Source organism: Tamandua tetradactyla, chromosome 12 (assembly GCF_023851605.1).
Source record: "Tamandua tetradactyla isolate mTamTet1 chromosome 12, mTamTet1.pri, whole genome shotgun sequence".
Classification (NCBI taxonomy): domain Eukaryota; kingdom Metazoa; phylum Chordata; class Mammalia; order Pilosa; family Myrmecophagidae; genus Tamandua; species Tamandua tetradactyla.
The window spans coordinates 67,998,182-68,020,685 of record NC_135338.1 but is presented as its reverse complement, the minus strand read 5'-3'; the positions used below and the strand labels follow the sequence as shown (position 1 = coordinate 68,020,685).

The following is a 22,504-nucleotide window of genomic DNA, read 5'->3' as shown; positions in this document are numbered from 1 at the left end:
CAATTTCAGCTCAGTGAAAGAACTTCCTCATGTTAGAACTTTGCAGCTGTAGGAGGAGTTGCTTCCGTCAGTCGTGAGCACTTTGTCCTTGGAGCTGTGTAAGCTGAAGCTAGTAACTGAGTATGAATAGGAGGAGATAGGCCATCTTCCATCTTCCACCACAGGCATTGAAGTGGTGCCTGGCTGCCAGCAACTCAGGGGCAGAAGGAGGTGGAATCATAGGGGATTGGGGGAGGACTCCTCATCCCCAGTGAGCTCCTGGCTTTGGACCAGGTTGCCTGCACCTGTGGCTGGGAGAGGCCCTAGGGATGTCATTCACCTGGGGATTGACCAGGCCTGGGCTCCCTAACCCCAGGCCTGCTGCCTGGTCACTTCTCACTCTCATGTTTCCCAACTTTGCAGCCAGAGGAGGCACAGAGGGCTCAGGTGCAGACCCCAGGGCTGGATGAAGTCCAGTCCGTGCCTGTGGTCCAGCCAGTGCCTGGAGCTCACCCTGTGCCTGTGTACGCCTTCTCCATCAAAGCCCACTCCTGCGGAGAGGTAAGATTCTGCCTAGCCCCTGGCCACCTTCCAGAAGGCCTAGATCCCACCAAGGCAGTGAGTGGTGGAGCTGGGGTGAGACCTGAGGCCTTAATCAGCTTATCAGTGAGGAGGTGTTGGTCAGACACCTGCTATGTGCTCTCCCTTGCTCTTGGCTGCATGTTAAGAAGCTCACATCTAAGCATGAGCCACTTCCAGCCCAGCCCAGGAGCCCAGACACCCAGGGCAGCAGAGGATGGTGGCAAACAGCCAGAGCCAGATGTGTGGCAGCCTCAGAGGGCTTTCTGTTTGATGAGAGACATGATCCATATAGACAGAGAGCAGGGAAAGGGCATGCTGGACAGAGGCGACAGCAGAAGCAAAGGAATAGCCACTGGCCCCTAACACAGTCATGGTCTCTGCCCCACCAACCCCAGGCCATGCCACTGCCTCTGCCTGACCCAACCCTGTGACTCCCCCACTGCACAGGAGGGCTCCATCACGACAACATCACGGAAGAGGAAGTCCTGCCAGACAGAGGGCCCCAGGAAGAACATCAAGGTGGAGTCGGAAGAGGAGAAGGAAGCCAGGTTGGCCCAGAGCTCCCCCGAGCAGCCCAGGCCTAGCACGTCCAAGGCAGTCTCACCACCCCACCAGGATGGGCCCCCCAGCCCTGGGAGCTCCGTCGTAGGAAATGAGGGCTTCCCACCCAACAGCAACCACGTGGCCGACGAACCTGGGGAGGCAGGTAGGAAGGCAGGTAGGGACGCTATCCTCAGGGTCTGGGTAGGGCTCCTCTTCTGCCTTCTTACTCCTACCCCGGAAACCCCAAACCAACAGATGCCCCTGTGTACCCTGCTGTGTGCTGTCAAGAAACAGGGCAGGATAGCATATGATTTGCCTGGGGGTAAGAATCAATATAGTTCACTCTGCTTTTCTGCGACTCAAGTATGGGGAGCATGAGGGTCTAAAGCCCATAGTTTCATAATTCCTTCCCCTGACACACTCTTCCATTGTCTAGACCGTGCTCTGCACATCACGGGTCTCCCCAAGAAATGTTTGCTTGTGGGTACCCAGCACACTCCCAGAGAAGGCTTGGGTAAAGTCTATACCATCATCTCCCCAGATTTTTCTGCATTTCCCTACCAAGCAGGCAGCCCTTGAGCAGGAGTTGAGGTCACCCCAGACAGCCCTGGAATAAGAGAGTTGTCCTTTCTGGATCTGCTTTACCCCAGAGTCAGCTTTGTTCTTCATTGTAGGTCCCAGCCCTGGTCCCCGCCCTGGTCATGTGCTGAGCCCTGACCTGAATCACACCCCCTGAGCCTTGACCCTGGTTACACACCAAGCCCAGTCCGAGGTTATACGCTAAGTCCCGATCCTGGTCACACGCTGAGCCCCAACCCATATTCCTTTCTCAGTAATGATACGATTCTCAAAGAGTTTTGATGAACTAGTTGAAGCATCTTTTGACTCGAGACATCACAGCTCATGGTGCTAAGAACTGGAACAAACCATTGTGCTGCTTTAGAGTTGCAAAAAGTTCCATACCTTTTTTTAGGTGGTACTTGTCAGGCCTCCTGTACAGGGAGCAAATTCTGCACTCAGGACCAATAGCTGAATTAAATATTTACAGACAAGGCACAGCAAGAAATGCTGGCAACCCATTGGTGAAGAACCCTCTGCACACACAAAGTCGCGCTCACACAGCGCTCACACTGCCCCTGGCTGGGCCCCCATGGCCCCTGTGGCCCACTTGCCTGCAGGGGTGCCCGAGGGAGAATAACCTGCCTCACCCAGTGCCCATCCCAGGCAGGGCCTGACGGCGTCTCCCCTGCCCTGTTTCAGAGGAGCGCGTCGTGGTGATCAGCAGCTCAGAAGACTCAGATGCTGAAAACTCGGTGAGTGGCCCAGCAGTTTGACCCAGGACTCCTGCCTCCCCTCATTCCAGGTCCCAAGGGGCACAACCACAATGGGTGACCCTCAGACTCACCCTGTGCCTGGGGACTTTCCCAGCGAGGCAGTGAGTCTTGAGTTGTCCTGGGGACAATCAGACACCAGCTGGTACCTGGAGCGCCCCAGCCCTTCCTCCACACCTGGGTGGAGCCCTCAGTAGCCGTAGGTACTCTTCTGAAATGCTGGTAGAGTGTTTCTTTCCAGAGCCCTGTCTCTTTTCTGGAATATCCAATACCTTTGTCTGGACCCTCCTTACATATTTTCTGTCCTCTCAGTTTTTAGCAAGCGCTAAAGGGACAAGAATCCCTTCCCTCGTTGATCCCAGGCACTGAGGGCCATGTAGAGGCATGAGGTCTCGGGGTAGCACTATGCAGGGCCAAACAAGCTTTGGTGGCACGTGACCTTTAAAGCCATTCCTCAATGAAACATGTGGCCTTAGTGGCACTGACCCTTCTGTCCCCAGAGGTTTGTTACTAGGCTGGGCTTTCACCTGTCCAGGGGAAGCAGGATCTGGAATGAGTGAAAGGTTGGACTGGGTGGCCCCTGGGCTCCCTTCCAGCCCTCAGTCTGAGGTTCTGTATTGGAAAGCCCATGGAGCCCATGGAGACCGCTGAGCCACACTCCTCGACAGCCCACCCCCTGCTGAGAGCACGAGGAGCCTCCCACCTCCGTTGGGCCTTCCGTCTGGCCCCTGCCACATGCCGCCCCCCAGCCGGGCCTCCCCACCATCCCGCCAAGCCAGCCGCCGTCCCTGATGCCGGGTGTCCCAGCCAGCCCTCCGATCCCCAGGAGCATGTCGTCGTCCACCGTGGAAGATGGTTCCCGGCGCACAGGGGAGCAAGAGCCAGCTGCCTTCACCGAATCTTCTGCTTGCCCTTTGGTGTTTTTGTTTCCCCCAAGTGGACTCATGCTCTCCCTGCACCCCAAGCCACTACCCCTGCCACCACAGGGCCTCCCGACCACCCTGCCGGTTCCCAGGAGCAGCCTGCCCTCTTCCACAGAGCCAGCTTCCGACCCCGCCAAAGGCGCGGGGCAGTGCGTTCCCGTGGCAGCTCCCTCCGGGGCTCCCAAGTATCCCAGTGGCTCAACAACTTTTTGGCCCGCCCTCTTTCCTCAGTAACTTCCCAGATAGGCACCTTTTCCAGAAGGGCTGAGGGGCCAGGAGAAGCGCCCCAGACTCTTAGGGTAGTACTTCCCTCCAGGGATTCTGGCAGAGCCCCTGTGGAGGATCCCCAAGTCTGATTCTCACTGGAAGTCTCTCCAAAGGCTGTCCCGCCCGTTCCCTCTCAAGAGGCGCCCCACCCAAGCCTAGAGAACCCTCAGACAAGCCCCCCTGAGAGCCCTCCATCCTTTAAAGCTGCTAGAAGCCATCCTCTTGTCCACCTGGTGGCCAGACACCCCTGCCCTGGTCCCTGCATCTCCTTCATCCCGTCTGCCAAGCTTCACCCATGTCACCTAAAAGTCCTGCAGGTAGTGGTCATTCAATAAACTGCTTCATGTGTGAACTGAGGAATGCGCCTCTGGGTGGGGTGACTTGGGCCCTCTGGGGCCAAGAGTGTGGCTGAGACCCAGACTACTGTCCCTCATTCCTGGGTCTCTTTGCCCAAGAAGGATGCTTCTTTTACCCTTTGTACCCCCCTGAATTCTGAGCCCCAATAGTATAGCCTCCCTTTGCCCCCAACACCTCCCCCCGCCCCCAACCCTGAAGCCTTTCTGGTTGGCCGCTGCCAGGCTGAGTCCATGAGCGTAGGGACTGTGCCTAGTCCAGGACCTGGCAGATGTGGCTGCTCAATAAATATTTGTTGAAAGATCACCCTTGCGAACCCTTATTCCATGACCATCAAAGACCCTGATGGACTTTATCACATCCCTGCAGGTTGTTTTTGTCCCCTCCCTCACTGAAACTTGATTCTCCCCTGAGGATGCTGTGCAGCCTCTTTCTCCCATGCCCTGTGAGCATCAGAGGTGAGAGGTGGGGCCAAGGCCCTCTTGCCTCATGGACTTGCCTCATGGACTCATTTCCCCCCATTCTATTGAGACCCCCTGTGCCCTTGAGGCTCCACTAGTGTGTGTACCACACTGTACCCACTTCATCTCAGACATCTTCATCTAGGGAAGACTTGGGCTCCTGCCCCCTAGGTTTCCTCTCCCCATCCAAGCCCTGACTTTTTCCTGCATGATTCAGCATCCATCTCCCAGTCTCTCAGCCCCTTGATCTCTCAGGGCTCTTCACCCCATTCCAAGTCAGTGGCCAATTTCATGTTCAAACCCTGGATCTCACCATCACTGAAAACTGCCTCTAAAATGTCCCACTCAGATCTCCTAATCCTTGAGCTCTCCATCAGGACCTTGGTTCATTGACCGTCTTGGATACTCCAGCCTCCCTTCTCTCTCCCTCCAAGCTCCTCCTGTCTGTACTTCTCTCTAGCCAGCACAGTCCACCTTTTCTGACAGTCTTCCATGAGGATCTTGGCTCTCTCCCAGGCCTTCCCATTCGTTGGTCCTGCAGGGCAAAACAACCATCTAACGATTCTGTAGCTTACCTCCTCTGCACTGCCATCTGGAGGCTGAACTCTTGAAGGAGTCGTGTTGCTAAGAAAATGTCACATTATTGACTCTGACTTCTAAGGGCTCTTTGGTGCTGCCATACAATCTCCAGTTTCCTGCCTCAGCACGCTGGCCTGCTCGCCACAGTACCTTGTCCATACTTCCACTTCCCTCACTCTGGTCCCTCATCCCTAGGCAGGTGATGACACCTCCTGCTTCAGAGAGGACAGGAGCCCTCAGGTTGGATGGGAATGGTTAATCCTGCTTAATGACAGATTTACCTACCTCTGTTGCATCCTTACCCCTATCCCTTGCATTCTTACCTCTATCCCTTCTCTTGTAGTGGAGATGTCCGGCTCTCTCTAGGACACGATGCAACTCTGTCCTGACCTAGTCTCCCTGGGACCCTTGCTCCATCAGCTCATCCTTATCTCTCCTGCATCTTCATATGCTCCCATTTCTGAATCACAACCGAACCCCTGAATAAAGTCTTTCCCAGCATGGAAAACTCCACCCTGCCTGCCTCTCCTCCCCTTGTTTGCACATCAGCTCTCTCCCCTCGTTGCTCCTTCTCCCCACAGCCCTGCTCTTCCCCAGCAGTGCCACCTCGGCCTGCATGCCACAGAGCCCAGTAGTCACATTTCATCCATATTCTTGACCAACATTGGACACTGTTGACCTCTCCCTCTTTCTCAAAAGGCTTGGCCTCTCAGGGATTCAGACACCACACTTGCCTTTGAGGCTCTCCTCCTGTAGGCCCGGACACTCCTCCCTCTCCTTCAGTGTCTCTATTAAATGTTGGTGCTCTGTAGGCTTTGGGGCTGGTCTTTGGCTGAGGTGATCCAGCCATGCCTGTGATGTCACTTCCTGCCCAGGCCGCCTGCCTGGCCAGCATGGCCAGTGGCCTTCCAACATTTCCCCTTGGAGCCCCGTAGATACCTCCCACTCATTTTCCCTTCCTCTTCCTCTCCTCTCTGACTCGCCGTCTGCCTTAGGGACACCTTCCTTTTTATGGTTATTCTGCATAATCAAGCCATTCTTGAGTCTTGTCTTTCTTTCTTCTAAATTGCTGTAAAATCTGGGCTCTTTCCAGCCCATAATCTTGATAATTGAAACTACTACTGACCCTGGATAGGGGTGGAAGCAGGGAACGGAGAGATGGAGAAAGGGGTTGGAATGCTGAGAGTCTCATGGAGGAACTGAAACCAGCAGTATTTGAGGAGGGGCAGGTTGTGGATGAGGTGAGGGGGGGGTCATTCTAATCCTCCGCTCCCAGTAAGGAATCAATAGTTGATGTCTGTAGTTATTCAAGGAAGGGGCTATAAGCATATTTTGGTTAAAAAATCAGAAGCAGTTGTTTACCTTTGGAGAACAGATCTGGAGATAAAGAGAGAGAGCAAGAAGACCAACTGCTCTTGTGCATGTGTTCTTTAGATACACATTTTTAAAAAATTAACCATTGTAGGAGTCTCAAACTTTTAAAATCAAATCTTTACAAAGAAAGCAAATTAGGTTCTCGCTTATGTATTTCTCACCTACCTTCCACAGCCCACCCCCTGCCAGATCCCTAGGGCCCTAGAACACCTGCAATACCCCCACTGCAAATTCCTACTCCCCAGCTTAGAAGGGCAGGGCGATATTCTTGGGGTCCTCCAGGCACCCACAGACTCACTCCCTCTCCCCCTGCATGACTTTTGCCTAATCTTCCAGTGATTCAAAGTTGTGAGATACTGGCTTGCATAGAATATCACGGTTTGCAAGTATGTTAGGGCACGCAGCCACCCCCCACCCTCACCCCACCCCACCCCTGCTTGGGCTCCAGCTGTGTCCACTGCGGAATGTAGACATATTTGGGGGCTCTGACATCGGCCCCTGGGTGTGGTCTGTGGGAGATTCTGCTTGTGTGAGAAGGAGCTTTCTGTAAGAGATGTCACCCTTCCTGGAAGAGATAGTGGGGCTGAAGGGTGGGCCTCAGGTGGAGCTGTTGTCTTGGGGTGGAGAGGCCAGTCCCAGGCCCGAATGTGGAGTAGCTAGGTTAGGACCGTGAATAAAAACTGCTAGAGTGGGTCTATAATGCCTCCGCCATGCGCCCCAGTTGTAGGGTCCAAAGCAGAAGAATATAGGGGTTCTCACCCACTTTTACCATGCATGACCACTTTTGTCCTTGGCAGCAGCTGGACCGAGTGGAAGCCGAGGGGGGCCCAGCTGAGGTGGCAGCAGCTGGGAGAAGTGACAGCGGTGACCAGCAGAATAAGGGTGGCCCTTGGGGAGCAGCAGATCCCGGGAAGGGGCTGGTGAGAGTGCATATCAGTAAAAGAAACTGAGGTGCTTAGCTGAGCAGGTGGGAGCCATGTGTCCTGGGGGGCCTCAGCCATCTACCAAGGGCCAGATGATAGACAGAAGGGCAGTAGGGGCCACAAGCTGGTTGAAAGGATGGCCCAGTTCACAGATCCAGATGGGGTATGTCCAAGGCCTTCCAGACTTTGCAAGAGCTGGGGTCTGCAAAAACAGCACCGCATGTATCTTACCAAACTGATTCCAAGGTTGGGTGACTAAGGAAGGTCCTTAGGAGCTTGGGGGCTCTTGATAAGGGTTGATGTCAGATACTGGGTATTTTCAGGTGACTGTGTATCCAAGAATTTGGCTCAGTCTAATTGGCTAATAACCAAACATGGAATGAATCTGTAATTGGGACTATGGTTCTCAACCCTGGCTGCACCCTGGAATCAGTTGGGGAGTTGTAACCCTACAGATTCCCAGGTCACACCCGCAGAGATTCTAATTAAGTTGGTCTGGGATGCAGCCCAGCCTGGGCATCAAGAGTTTTTAAAGCTGCTAATGGCACAGCTGAAGTAGAGAACAATTGCACATGTGTTGGAGGATTGCAGCTCGTTTGTCTGCAGATCAACCTTGAGTGGAGGTGGTATTTACATACTGGGATTTGACAAAGCCCGTGAGAGAAGAAACCTTACCATCAGCCTTAGATGTTGGTTTATCTGGGTTTATCTAGAATGGGGTTAAACTGTCAACCCAGCTGCTTCCTATGGATGTCCTTAGTAGGACTGCTAGACTGCTGAGTTGACTTGGAATGCAGTTGAACTGCTGAGCCCAGAAGAGCTGATATGAGGATACAGCTGAGGTGACATATAGCCTGCGAACCAAATTGCCTATGTATCCTTTCAGCATACGTATGTAGAAAAAATCCTGGCTTCCATTTGGCCCAGTCTGAACAGTTTCATGTTTGTTTAAATGGTCCATTAATCACATAGTAAAGAAAATACAGTATTTAATGGCATCTTTCAAAAAATATTAAATATTCATAACCTACAGCAGCATTTTTCTTCTGTGTTAGTTCATTTACTCAAGTAAATCATTGAGTAAATTGATCTTTGAGCCTGCTATACTGTAAAAACCAAGCACATAATCTAATTTATCAATATCAATAGATTTTAGGATTTTTTTATTGTGGTAAAATATACCTAACACAATATTTACAGTTTTAATCTTTTTTGAGTTTACAGTTCAATGGCATTACGTACATTCACAGTGTTCTTTAACTATCACCATTATTTCCAGAACTTTTTCATCACCCCAAATAGAAACTCTCTACCCATTAAGCAGTACCACCTTAATTCTCTCTCCTCCGGTCCTGATACCCTCTAAATCTGCTTTTTGTTAGTATGAATTTGCCTATTCTAGATATTTCTTATAAGTGTAATCATGCAATTTTGTCCTTTTGTGTCTGACTTCTTTCACTTAGCATTATGTCTTCAAGGTTCGCTTATGCTGTCACATGTATGAGAACTTCAACCCTTTTTATGCCTAAGTAATACTCTGTTGTATGTATATACCACGTTTTGTTTATCCATTCGTTAGTTAATGAGCACTTGTTTTGTTTCCACCTTTTGGCTACTGTGAATAATGCTGCTTATGAACATTATGTACAATATCTGTTTAAGTGCCTGCTTTTCAGTTCTTTGCGGTGTAGAGGTGGAATTGCTGGATCAAAGGTAACTCTATATTTAACTTTTTGAGAAACTGCCAAACTATTTTCCATAGCAGCTGCACCATTTCACATTCCCACCAGCAACACCCAATAGTTCCAATTTTTCCCCATGTTTGCCAACACTTGTTTTTTTTTAATAATAGACATCCTCACAGGTAGGAAGTGGTGTCTCATGGTGGTTTTGATTTGCATTTCCCTAATGATTAATGATGTTGCGCATCTTTTCATGTACTTACTGGCCATTTATGTATCTTCTTTGGAGAAATGTCTATTCAAGTCCTTTGCCAAGTTTTAAATTGAATTATCATGTTGAATTGTAGGAGTTCTTTGTATATTTTGACTATTAAACCCTTTATAGATATGTGATTTGCAAATATTTTCTCTGGTAGATTGTCTTTTCACTCTTTTGATAGTGTTTTTTGATGCACAATGCATAAAAGTTTTAAATTTTTATGAAGTCCTGTTTATCTATTTTTTGTTTTGTTGCTGTGCTTTTGGTGTCATATTTAAGAAACATTGCAAAATCCAAAGGCACGTAGTTTTTCCCTATATTTTCCTCTAAGAGTTTTATAATTTTAGCTCTTAAATTTAGGTCTTTAATCCATTTTGAGTTAATTTTTGTATATAGTATAAGGTAAGTATCCAACATCATTCTTTTGTAAGTGTATATCAAGTTTTCCCAACACTATTTCTTGAAGAGACTGTTCTTTCCCCATTGAATGGTCTTGAAACCCTTGTTGAAAATAATTGACCTTATATGTGGGGCTTTACTTCTTTATTCAATCCTGTTCTTTTGATCTGTATGTCTATCCTTATGCCAGTACCACATTATTCTGCTTAAATAGATTTTTGGTACATTTTGAAATTGGGAAGTGAGTCTTCAAGTTCTTGTTCAAGAATGTTTTGGCTATTCTAGGTCCCTTGGAATTCCATATAGATTCTAGGATGAGTTTTTCTATTTTTGCAGAAAATACCATTGACATTTTGATGATTGCATTTACTCTTTAGATTGCTTTGGCTAATATCGTCATCTTAATATTGTCTTCTAATCCATTTATTTAGGTTTTCTTAATTTCTCTAAGCATTGTTTTATAGTTTTCAGTGTAAAAGTCTTATGCCCCCATGGTTATATTTATTCCTAAGTATTTCATTCTTCTTGACACTATAGTAAATGGAATTGTTTTCTTAATTTCCTTCTTGGGTTGTTCATTGCTAGTGATAGAAATACAACTGTTTTTTGCATGTTGATTTTTGTGTCCTGTACCTTTGCTAAATTCATTTATTAACTCTAATATTCTTCTGGTGGATCCCTTTTGGTTTTCTACATATAAGACTATGGCATTTGTGAATGGAGATAATTTTACTTCCTTTCCAATTTGGATGCCTTTTATTTTGTATTCTTGCCTAATTTCCTGGCTAGAATTTCTAGTGCTTTGTTGAATAGAAGTGGTGAAAGAGGGTATCCTTATCTTGCTCTTTTTTTAGAAAAAAAGCTTTCAGGCTTTCACCATTGAAAATAATGTTAACTGTGTTTGTTGTTGTTGCTTTTCATATATGGCCATTATCATGTTGAAGAATTTCTCTTCTGTATTAGTTTCTGTTTTGGTTTGCTAAAGCTGCCGAAATGCAATATTCCAGAAATGGATTAGCTTTTGCAAAGAAGATTTATTAAGTTATAAGTTTACAGCTCTAAGACATGAAAATGTCCATATTAAGGCACCAACAAGAGGATACCTTTACTCAAGAAAGGCCAATCACTTCTGGGGTTTCTCTGTCACGTGGGGAGGCATATGGCAATATCTGCTGGCCCTTTGCTCCTGGGTTTCATTGCTTTCAGCCTTTGTACCAGTGGCTTCCTGTCTGAGCTTCTGTCTTTTTCCAAGCATCTGAACTCTCTGCTCTCTTTGTCGGCTCTCCAAGCATCTCCTGCTCTGTGCTCTCCATCTGCTCTTTCAAGAACTCCAGTAAATGAATTAAGACCTAGCTTGAATGGACAGGGTCACATCTCCATCTGTCAAAAGGTCCCACCCACAATTGGGTGGGTCGCCTCTGCATGGACACAACCTAATCAAAAGGTCCTACCCAAACAATCGGTCTGCCCCCACAAGATTGGATTAGGATTAATAGAACATGGCTTTTCTAGGTACATAACAGTTTCAAACGAGCACAGTTTCCTAGGGCTTCCATAACAAATTAGCACAAACAGGTGACTTAGAGGAACAGAGATTTATTCACTTGTAGTTCTGGAGTCTAGATGCCTGAAATCAAGGTGTTAGTGTGCTGTGCTTTCTGGTGGTTGTAGGGAAGAATCCTTCCTTGCATCTTCCTAGCTTCTGGTAGTGGCCAGCAACCCTTGGCATTCCATGGCTTGTCGCTGCAGAACTCCAGTCTCTTCCTCCATCCTCACAAGGCCTTCTCCCCCATGTGCCTTTACATGTGTGTCTCTTTTTGCCTTCTTATAAGGACACCAGTCTTATTAGATTAGGGAATATTTTTATTTCCTAGCTGCTAAAAATATACCATACAATGGGTTGGCTTAACAGGAATTCCTTGGCTCATGATTTCAAAGGCTTGAGGTCTTACTTCCTCCTGGGATCTGTATCTCTTGGCTGCCTGGCAATCTCCGGGGTTCCTTGGCTTTTCCATCACATGACAGTGCATATGGTGGCATCTTCTCCTTTCTCTTCTGTGTTCCATTGACTTCCATCTTCTTACTTTTCCTATGGCTTCTCTTTCTGTGTCTTTGTTTACAAAGACTTCAGCCATATTGGATTAACACCCACCCTCATTCAATTTGGGCACACCGTAACTGATGACATTTTCACACCCACAGGACCCACAGGACCAGAGGGTGGAACATAAACATGCCTAGACTCCAAAAAGGACCCATTCTACTCATTATGATCTCACCTTAACTAATTACATCTGCACTGACCCTATTTCCAAATAAGGTCACATTCTGAGGTACTAAAGGTTAGGACTTATATCATTTTGGAGAACACAGTTCGACCTATAATACCTTCTATTCCAAATTTATTGAGTTTTTTTCACCATGAAAGGGTGTTGGATTTTGTCAAATGCTCTTTCTGCATTAATTGAGATGATTATGTGAGTAATTATTGAACCATCCTTGTATTCCTGGGATAAATCCCATTTGGTCATGGTGTATAATCCTTTTATTAGGCTGTTGAATCTGGTCTGCTAGTATTTTCCTGAGGACTTTGACATCTATAGTCATAAGAGATATTGGCCCATATCACTTTTCTTGTGATGTCTCTGGTTTGATAGCAGTATAATGCTGACCTCATAGAATGAGTTAAGAGATGTTCCCTCCTCATCCATTGTGTGAAAGAGTTTGAGAATGATTGATGTTAATTCTTCTTTGAATGTTTGGTAGAATTCACCAGGGAAGCCATTTGGTCCTAGGCTTTTCTTTGTTAGGAGATGTTTGATTACTGATTCAAACTTCTTATTTTTATGGTAACAAATATGGGGGAGAAACAGATTTTCTATTTCTTCTTGAGCCAGTTTTAGTAGTTTGTGTGTTTCTAAGAATTTGTCCATATCCTCTAGGTTATCCAGTTTGTTGCTGCACAATTTTTCATAGTGTTACCTTATAATCCTTTTTATTTCTATAAATAATGTCCCCACTTTCATTTCTGATTTTAGTAATTTGAGTCTTCTTTTCTTTTCTCAATTTTATTACTCTTCCCAAAGAACCAACTTTTGGTTTCATTGTTTTTCTAGTCTCTGTTTCATGTACCTCTTCTGTAATATTGATTATACCCTTCTTTCTGTTCACTTTGGGTTTAGTTTGCTGTTTTTTCCCTAGTTCATTAAGGTGTATAATTAGGTTATTGGCTTGAGAGCTTTCTTTTTCAATTGTAGGCATTTACAGCTATAAATTTTCCTGTCACTGCTTTTGTGCATCCCATACATTTTGGTATGTTGTGTTTTCATTTTCATTTGTCTTAAGGTATTTTCTGTTTTCCCTTGTGATTTCTTCTTTGACCCATTGGTTGTTCAAAGTCTATTGTTTAATTTCCACATATTGGTGAATTTTTCACTTTTCCTTCTGTTGATTTCTAGTTTCCTTCCATTGCATTTGGAAAAAAATACTTTGTATGATTGCAGTCTTTATATATTTAGTAAGATTGGTTTTCTGGCCTAACACATGATCTATCCTAGAGAATGTTCTATGTGCACCTGAGAAGAATGTATATTCTGATATTGTTGTGTGGAGTGTTCTTTATATGTCTGTTAGGTCTGATTAGTTTATAGTGTTTCAGTACTCTATTAATCTTCTGGTGGGGTGTTGAAGTCTGCAACTCTTCTTGAGGTTTCCATTTCTCTCTTCAGTTCTATCAATTTTTGCTTCATATATTTTGCAGCTCTGTTGTTAGGTGTGTATATGTTTATAATTGTCATATCTTCTTGGTGGATTGAATCTTTTATCAATATGTATAATGTCCGTTTTTGACTTTATATATATATATATTTTTTTTTCCTTAAAGTCTAGTTTGCCTGATAATAATATAGCCATCTAAATCTCTTTTGGTTTATATTTGCATGGAATATTTTTCCCGTCCTTTTACTTTCAATCCCTTTGTGTCTTTGTATCTAAAGTGAATCTCTTGTAGGCAGCGTACAGATGACATATGTTTTTATTCTCTGACTTTTTTTTTTTTGAGGGGGGGAAGTGCAGGGTCTGGGAATCAAACCTGGGTCTCCTGCATGGCGGGCAAGAATTCTGCCACTGAGCAACCCTTGCACCACCATATTCTGTCACTTTTAATTGATAGGTTTAGTCCATTTATTTTAAAGTAACTACTGGTATGAAGGATTTCTGTTATTTTGCTATTGTTTTTCTATATGTCATAAATTTTTGTTCCTCAATTCTTTAATTACTGCCTTTTTGGGTATTTAGCTGATTTTTTTTGCAGGGTACCATTTTGATTCCCTTTTTCTTTTTCTTTTCTCTTGCTATTTTTAAGTTATTTTCTTAGTGGTTATCTTGGGGATTACAATTGACATCTTAAACTTATAACAATGAAGTTTGAAGAATACTAACTTAGTATCAATAATATGCTAACACTCTGCCCCTATACATCTCCATCCTTTCTCTTTATATTTTTATTTCACAGATTACATCTTATACCTTGCGTGTCCATTAACAATTAATATAGATTTGTAATTATTGTTTTATGTATTTACCTTTTTAAACATGCATGAACAAAAGGGTAGTTACAAACCAAAAGTGTAATAATACTGGGGTTTATATTTACCTGCGTAGTTACCTTTATCAGTGTTCCTTATTTCTTCATATGGCTTTCATTTCAGCCTGGTAAACTACTTTTCGCATTTCTTATAGGGCAGGTCTACAAACTCCCTTAGTTTTTTTAATCTGAAAAGTCTTAATTTCTCCATCATTCTTGAAGGGCAGTTTCCCCAAATATAGAGTTCCTGGTTCCGTTTTTTTTTCTTTCAGGTCTTTAAATATGTCATCTCATTGCCTATTGGCCTCCATGATTTCAGATGAGAAATCAGCTGTTAATGTGTTTCAGTGTGGATCTCTTTCAATTTATCCTGTTTGGAGTTTGTTGAGATCCTTGGATTTGTATATATTCATCTCTCTTATCAAATTTTATTAAGGGAGCCAGCAGGGTTTTCTTAGAGAAGGCAGCTTCAGTACTTTCAGGACAAAGGACATTTCCATGACTATAAAAGGGAGAATGGCCCCAGAACAAAAGGATACTCTAAAAATGAGATTCTAAAGCCACCATAAATGACACTAGTTTGAAGATGGTGGTCGTGGTGATAACCTAAAGGTTCAGCTCTCTGGGGAGCTCTACCCCTGGAAGGGAAGATATGCAAGGGAGGAAACTGTGGCTCTAGGCTGGACTCTAAGGCCTGAAGAACATTGCCAGAAGAGCCCCAGTTCCAAACGGAAAGACTCAAAGCCACAAGGGGGTGTTTGCAATTGTGTTTGAAGCAAAAAGAAGAACGAAGAAGAGAAGACCCAGTGCACCATGTCAGTGGCTGGCAGAGAGGACTCATTCAGGGAACCTCTCTTCAGCCATTGGCAAGAGGATGCTCAGGCCCAGGGAGGATCTAGCAAGAGGAGACCAGCTCCTTCCATCAGCCCAAGTATGAGAGAACCACTGCTTTGTGAACAGAATAGGCACTGGAAGCCTGGAGATAGAACAGGACATGATTCTTTCAAAGGAGAAGAAGACAGAGTCTACAGTCTACCAGCCAGCAGTTTTGATGATGATTCTTTGTAGAAGCTTCTAAGGCGGAAAGGGAGTGGCAATGGTAAGCAGAAGTGTGGGATCATCCAGAGCCAAGCACATACTGTTAGCAGTGTGGCTGAATCTGGTATATGTAGATACAAGGCCTTTGACAAGATCTCTTATGTGTAAAGAGCAAAAACCAACTGCAGATGGATTTATAGTGAGGGTTTCTATTAATGACTGGGAGGCAGTTGGTGAGGCTTGGGCAGGGTTATGAAATATAAATAAAATAAAAATCAGCCACTCCTTGGAAAACCCAAGCACACTTGAATTTACTGGTGGGCAGTAATGACTTTCCATTTGGCATATTGAAAACAGATGTTTCACCTGGACGGGAAAAGTGCCATGGGGAATGTGCTAATTATCTCCCAGGCCCAGGACATTAGCCAGAGGCCTCAGATACCCCATGCGATACCAGCCCTATCAACAAGAAGCCAGAGGCAACCCATAAAGAGCAAAGACCAGAGGCCTGCTCTGGGCTCTGTCCCAGCAGTGCCACCATTTGGGCCTCTGACATTGACCATGTCTCCTTTCTCTCTGCTCTCTGGCTAATGTCCATAGGTGGGATTCCCAGAATGGTTCCGAGTGGCCACCCAAAACTGAACATCTGGACTTGGCAGCTTTCAAATATTGAGAAGTTACCTCTGTATTAACATCAGAGGCTCTACTTCCCTCCATAGCCCCAGCTCCGTGGGAGGATCTCAGATCTGAAGACTTTTCTCTTCCCCACACCCCCATCTCCAAAACTTTCAGAGTTTCTACCAGATCCTTGGTGTTAGAGAGAACAAAACCTCTAGTGCCCCAGACTGTGGGAATCCTGAGCAGACTGGGCATTCGATGGTGGATAAGGGGAGGGCCTGGGCAGTCTCCAGGCTTGGAGGTTTCTCGCTCCACTTCTCCCTCGCTGCAGGGGTGTGACATTCTGGAGACTGAACAGTGTTCTTCCTCCCCCTTGTTGACCATGTTGTTCTCTGCTGGCTTTGGGGACAGGAAAAGCCAGGCTCCTGGCACCTTCCAGAGAAGCATCTGGGGTACCAGATGAGGCTCCTTCGTTCTGTCCCAAGTTCATGGTGATTCTTGAGTTTGCTCAGGGAGCTAAATAAGGAGCAGAACCCTCAGGCCTACCCATCATAGCAGCTGGCTCCTTCCCTGAGCCTCTGCAGCCAACCTGCTCACCCATGCATGCTCACATATTCTCTCACACTTTTACACACTTGTGTCAACACTGATTCACATATCCATACTCCTTTATGCACACAGATACACATATTTGACCACTCACATTCATTTCCACACTCATGCTTTCATGCACATGTGTGCTAGTTTCATCACATCCTCATACCCACTCACTAATGCAGACACACCAGTTCACATACTCGACCCTAACACATGCAGGTGCATGTTCCCCCATCCGTTCATGCATGTGTGCACACATTCTCTTGTGTGCATACACTCACTTGCACATGCACGTTCCCTTTCCCAATAATACATCCTCCCTCACATGTACACAAATGTCCCCAGCCATACTAACTTGCTTGTGTTCACACACACTACCCACGCTTGTTCACGGGTACATGCTCCCATTGCTGATTTGATAAGTCTTGCCCTCTGAATCCCTGACCTGTTGGTTTCTTCTGTGTTGCAGTCCTCCCGAGAGCTGGATGACAGCAGCAGTGAGTCCAGTGACCTGCAGCTGGAGGGCCCCAGCTCCCTCAGGGTCCTGGACGAGAACCTTGCTGACCCCCAAGCCGAAGACAGGCCCCTGGTTTTCTTTGACCTCAAGATTGACAATGAAAGTGGGTTCTCCAGTGGCCATCCCTCCCCCCCTTTCTAGCTTAGCCTCTGAGTTCCCACAATAAGGGAAGGCAAAGCTATCTGCCCAGAGGGGCAGGCAGAGCTCCCGGCCTTGCATGGGGCTCCCAGGTGTGTCACTTGGTTGTTTGAGAAGGGATATCTGCCTTAACTAGGGCTGGTAGTGTGCCCACCTCAGGGGGCGACGCCTCCATGAGTTAACTTCCGACAGTACTTCTCAGGGAGCCTTGGGAACACACTTCTACACAGAGACACCGTGTGTGAACTCACTGCTCTGAGACCAGTAATCCAAGCAAGCCGTTTGGCTGTAACTGCACATTTCTGAGTACAGAGCCCATTCCACAGATCGCTCCAGAGGGGGCCAGCAGAGCCAAAGTCGTAGATATGACCCCTTCACCCAGAAGCTCCCCTACAGGGCTTGCCCTGCCCCTGCAATGCTCCCTCCACCCCTGCCCCGAGCCAGAAGCCCCAGCCCCTGTCCAGTGGCTCAGACTCAATATGGGGCTAACCCAGCCGGGCAGGAGTGGCAGGAGTCTTCACAGGGCAAATATGTGGACCCCAGGGGCAGGCTGCCGGCTCAGCCATGCATAGAGGAGACTGGTGGGCCTGCTACCTGCACCCCAGGGTTTCAAAAGGGCTGGGAGCTTGAGCCGGGGTTGGAAATGAGGGGGGCAGGGAGGGAGGACTACAGAGAAACATCAGGGGACATCAGTGGGAAGAGGCTGGCAGACAGGAAGGTTTGGTGAATTCCTGGGCATGCAGGGGTGTGGTGGGAGCTGGATCCCCAGGTGAATAGGGGCTGTCTGCCTTCCTCCCTTTGGACCCCTGTGGCCCCTCGGAGCCCGGGGTCAGGGCTACTTGGAGGCTGGTTTTCAGTCCCTGCCAAGGTGGGTCCATTGAGGTTGGCTACCCCGGTGCCTCCTGTACCCCGGGGTCCTCACCCTACCCTTTTCTCCCGCCCAGCCCAGAAGATTAGCCAGCTGGCAGCTGTGAACCGGGAATGCAAGTTCCGCGTGCTCATCCAGCCCAAGTCCGCCTTCAGCGTCTACACCAAGGCGGTCTCCCTGGAGGAGGGGCTGCGTCACTTCCTGTGCTTTCTGCGCTCCATGCCCCGTCCCATCCTGGCCTGCTACAAGCTGTGGGGGCCTGGCCTCTCTGACTTCTTCCGGGCCCTGGAGGACATGAACAGGCTTTGGGAATTCCAGGAGGCCATCTCCGGCTTCCTGGCCGCCCTGCCCCTGATCCGGGAGCGCGTGCCCAGCGCCAGCAGCTTCAAGCTCAAGAGCCTGGCTAAGACCTACCTGGCCAGGAACATGAGCGAGCGCAGTGCCCTGGCCGCCGTGCTCGCCATGCGTGACCTGTGCCGCCTGCTCGAGGTGTCCCCGGGCCCCCAGCTGGCGCAGCACGTCTACCCCTTCAGCAGCCTGCAGTGCTTCGCGTCCCTGCAGCCCCTGGTGCGGGCGGCTGTCCTGTCCTGGGCCGAGGCCCGCCTCCTCGCCCTGCACAACGTGAGCTTCGTGGAGCTGCTGACCGCCTACCGCCGTGACCCGCAGAGGGGTCTGAAGAAGTACAGCCGCTACCTGAGCCTGCAGGCCACCCCCACGCCCCCCAGCCAGCCTGCCCCAGACCTGCGGGGTCTGAGCATCTACTTCCAGGGCCTGTTGGAGAGGCCAGCCTCCGCACAAGGAGAGGGCATCTCTGCCCCTCACTCTGGCCACAGCTTGGCAGAAAGGGCAGCCCAGCAGAGCTGAGAGGAGGGGATAGCTGGCTTGGGGCCTCTGGGGGATGAAGGGAATGGGGTCCCTGAGCCAGGCCCCTCCCATCACAGCCTTCTTATGTCCTGGGCCCTTTACTCAGTTGTCATTTGATCCAAAACCAGTTTCTCTTCTCTGGGACCAAGCACCCTTTCTCTGAAACTCCCACAGAGAAGGTTCCACGACCATGCATCTGCTCCCCAGGGGTCTCTAGGACCCCCTGGGGGTCCCAGGATTGCCAGTGGTTTGCTCACCTGACCCCCCACCACTCAAGGCTGTCAACTGGAGCCAGATGCAGGGAGGCCCTATGCACAGGCATCACTCTGGGCGCCTCTGCCTGGCCCCAGCCTCCCCCACCCCCTGCCACTTCCATGGGTGTCCTTGCAATTCCTCCCTGATGCCCGGCCACTGCCCCAGGGGACCTGCTGACAGCTCCCAGGGACAGCTGTCTGGGACAATGCTGCCTCTGATGCCAGTGGCCCCAGCAATACCAAAGTGCCTTTCACACTCAACAGACCCCCACGAGCATGGGCTTCTCCTGGCCTCTGTCTGTCCAGAGGCCCAGTTCTGTGTCAGCCTCCCTTTTGGAGCATCTTCACCCCGTGGGGACTTGCATCCACAGAGACAGAAGCCGCTCCCCTGTGTTGTACCAAGCCACAAATACACGCCCCTGCTTCCCCGGTCAGGCCCTTCAAAGCTTGCTTCCTTCCTCAGGGCTAAACAAGCATCTCCCCTTTTCCAAGGCCTTGCCCTTTGCTCCAGGCCACTAGGCTTCTCTCCTCATGGCCCGCCCCTCCCCCAGCACTGCCCCTTCTCTCAGACCTCCTGGAGATGTCCTTCGACGCAGTGCCACCCAGGGCGCAGTCTAGGGACCGGCAGGACTGGCATCCCCTGAGAGCGGGTGAGAACTGCAGGTGCGGGGCTGCCTCAGACCTGCTGATTCGGAACTTCAGGGATGGGCCCGGCAGTCTGTGTTGTAACAGATTTGGAGGCACTCTCAGCCCCAAGAGACCTCCAAGCAGAGACAGCCGAGAGAGTCCCGGCCCCTGGCCATGCGCACTGAGTGTGACTCAGGAAGAGGCCCATCCCTGAACCCCGGTGTCCGCCTCTAGAATGGGCTGCTTGGCCCCGTGGCCTCAGAGGTGCCATCTGGCTCTGCCGTCCTGGGTTTTCAGGAATGCACGCAGGCCTCCGACGTCACGGGCAAGAGGCTTTCACGTGCTTGAGCCCTAGCGCGCGTCCCTAGGCTGTTGGCCGCCCCCCACCCCCACCCCCGGCCTGCGCCACACCAGAGGTCAGCAGCAGAGCAGTGGATAGGACCACCGCCCCCCTTCTCTCACTCCCACTCCCACCCCACTCCCCAATCCCTGTTACTGGGGGCGTCCTGCTACTGGAATGTTTTGCAGACTCAGCCCAGGCCTGTGAAATCTGAGTAACCACCCCCAAACCCCATCCAGTGGTTGCCTGAAGGAATTGTGTAGGCACTTACTACCCTAACAGTGAACAGTGCATTGAAGATAGGGTTCTGACGCCAGATGTCCTGGCTCTAAATCTCCTCTGGAAACAGGCTGATAGGTGAGGGGAGGAGAGATAGCTAGGACCGTCTAGGTGCTGGCAGGCAGCCCCTGGGCCCCTCCTCACTCATCCTAGCCCTGCGCTGGGCAGCCCCCACTGATCTATCTCCAACCACTGCCCACAATGCCTGATATTCTCAGATAAAGTACATTACAGTTAAAAAGAAAAAAAAAAAAAAAACTGCCCTGTCTCTACTGTCGCAGCATTTAATAAAAATGTGAATCTTAAAAACCTGATGCTCCTATCACAAACTGTTCAGCTCACCCAGAGGAGCCACTGAGAAGGCCCTCGCCTGCTGAGCAGGAGGCAGCTTCTCTGCACCTGGGCATGAGTGAGGGGCTAATTGCCCAGCAAGGCTGTTCCTTGTGGGATCTTGTGGGACCTGGCAGAGCCCCTCATGGTTTAGTTCCCAGCACCTCAAGGATGATGTGCTTGGGGAGTGGAGCCCCCACTCCCAACTGGAGACCCAGGGTGGGCCTACGTCGGAGTCCTCTCCAAAAGCATGGGCCCCGTGGAAGGAAGGCAGCCCCAATCTTAAGAACTCCTCCTATTTGGAGACAGAAGGGAGACCAGAAGTCACCAGGGCATGGGGGAGCAAAGGAGGTTGTTGCTTGGTGGATATGGAGTTTGGAAATTTTAAATAAATTTAATTCAAAAAAAAATAAAAGAATTACCTCCTCGAGGGAGTCAGGAGCCAGAGCCCAGGGTCTATAGGAACTTCACCCCTGCTCTCTCAGGGTCTCTAGAGTCACAGGTGGTAAACCTATGCGGTGGGGGGCGGGGGGCAGTGAGGTGCAGGAAACAAGCAGCATGTAATTTATGCATCGCTGTCCTGGATGTCACAGATACCCGGTGGCATGTCTGCACAGATGGGACTCATTTGTACCTGCAGGGATTGCCGTGGCACGAGTGGGGTAATAACCAGCCCTCCCCTGGCCTGGGTGAGCAGCCTGCAAAGTGATCCGACCAGTGCTGCCACCTTGGCCCCATCTATCCATCCCAGACGGTCAGCTCAGCCCTTTGACCAAAAAGAAGAAATCTAACCATGGCATGTGTGCTTCATCTCTGAATTATATCTTAGGTTTATATATGCCAGTGACCCAGGAGCTAGAGAAACGTAGGGCGCCTGTGTTTCAGCCTCACTCGGGCTGGCTGGTGAGCCCAGCTGACCCCCGGCACCTCTGCAGAATGAGGCAATGAGGGAGCGTTCTTACCTCACAGGATCTTTGTGGGAACCAATGAGAAAATGTTCATGAAATACCTTTTTATTATATCGATAACCACGCGAATGTAAGAGATTATTTCACAAGCAAGATGACAGTGTTATTGCTTTATAAATTATAGAAAAATAACAGATATTAGATCTTAGGGAAAAAAGGTACACGGGCATGCCTTGAGGGGGGATAAAGAACAAGAACTGGGAGACTGGGAGAAATCCCTGGAGCGAGCAGAGCAGGTGGGAGTCCTGGGGTCTGAGGGGACCAAGAAAGAGAACAGGGGGTTCGCCTTCGAGTTACTAAGCAGTAGGCAGTTCTGTGTTCCCTGCACGTCCCGATGGAGACTTCAGTCACACAGACCTGGAGCAGAGAGCTGCCTTTCCGTGGCAGCCCTAGCCAGCTAGCCCTGCCCTGCCCTGCCCTGCCTTGCCTTGCCCTGTCTTGCCCTCCCCTGCCTTGCTCTGTCCTGCCCTCCCCTGCCCTGCCCTGCCCAGCCCAGCCCAGCCCTGCCCTGCCCTGCCTTGCCTTGCCTTGCCCTGTTCTGCCCTCCCCTGCCTTGCCTTGCCCTGTCCTGCCCTGCCTTGCCCTGCCTTGCCCTGCCCTGCCCTGCCCTGCCCTGCCCAGCCCTGCCCAGCCCAGCCCAGGCCTGACCAGCCCAGCTCTGCCCAACCCTGCCCAGCCCTGACTTCCCCTGCCTGAGTGCCTCCCTCAAGACCCATGGACTTACTCAAAATCCAGGGAAGATCACTCAAAACTCCCCTTTAACTCCAACCCTAACCTCACTCTTGTTTCAACCTGCAAACACCTAGATGCTACCCTGGTGCCTGG

The 22,504-nt window shown here is 49.1% G+C and overlaps 1 protein-coding gene across 1 annotated transcript in view; it reads left to right on the top strand.

Moving 5' to 3' along the window:
- PML (PML nuclear body scaffold) overlaps nucleotides 1–22,129 on the top strand; it is a 50,195-nt gene extending 28,066 nt beyond the window's left edge. Inside the window, exons 7-11 of the mRNA XM_077122319.1 lie at nucleotides 403–540; nucleotides 1,009–1,267; nucleotides 2,365–2,417; nucleotides 16,964–17,114; nucleotides 18,094–22,129. Coding sequence (XP_076978434.1) covers nucleotides 403–540; nucleotides 1,009–1,267; nucleotides 2,365–2,417; nucleotides 16,964–17,114; nucleotides 18,094–18,881 — 1,389 coding nt within the window. The 3' untranslated portion in view covers nucleotides 18,882–22,129. The remainder of the gene's footprint in view (nucleotides 1–402; nucleotides 541–1,008; nucleotides 1,268–2,364; nucleotides 2,418–16,963; nucleotides 17,115–18,093) is intronic.
- The last annotated feature ends 375 nt before the right edge of the window (nucleotides 22,130–22,504 follow it).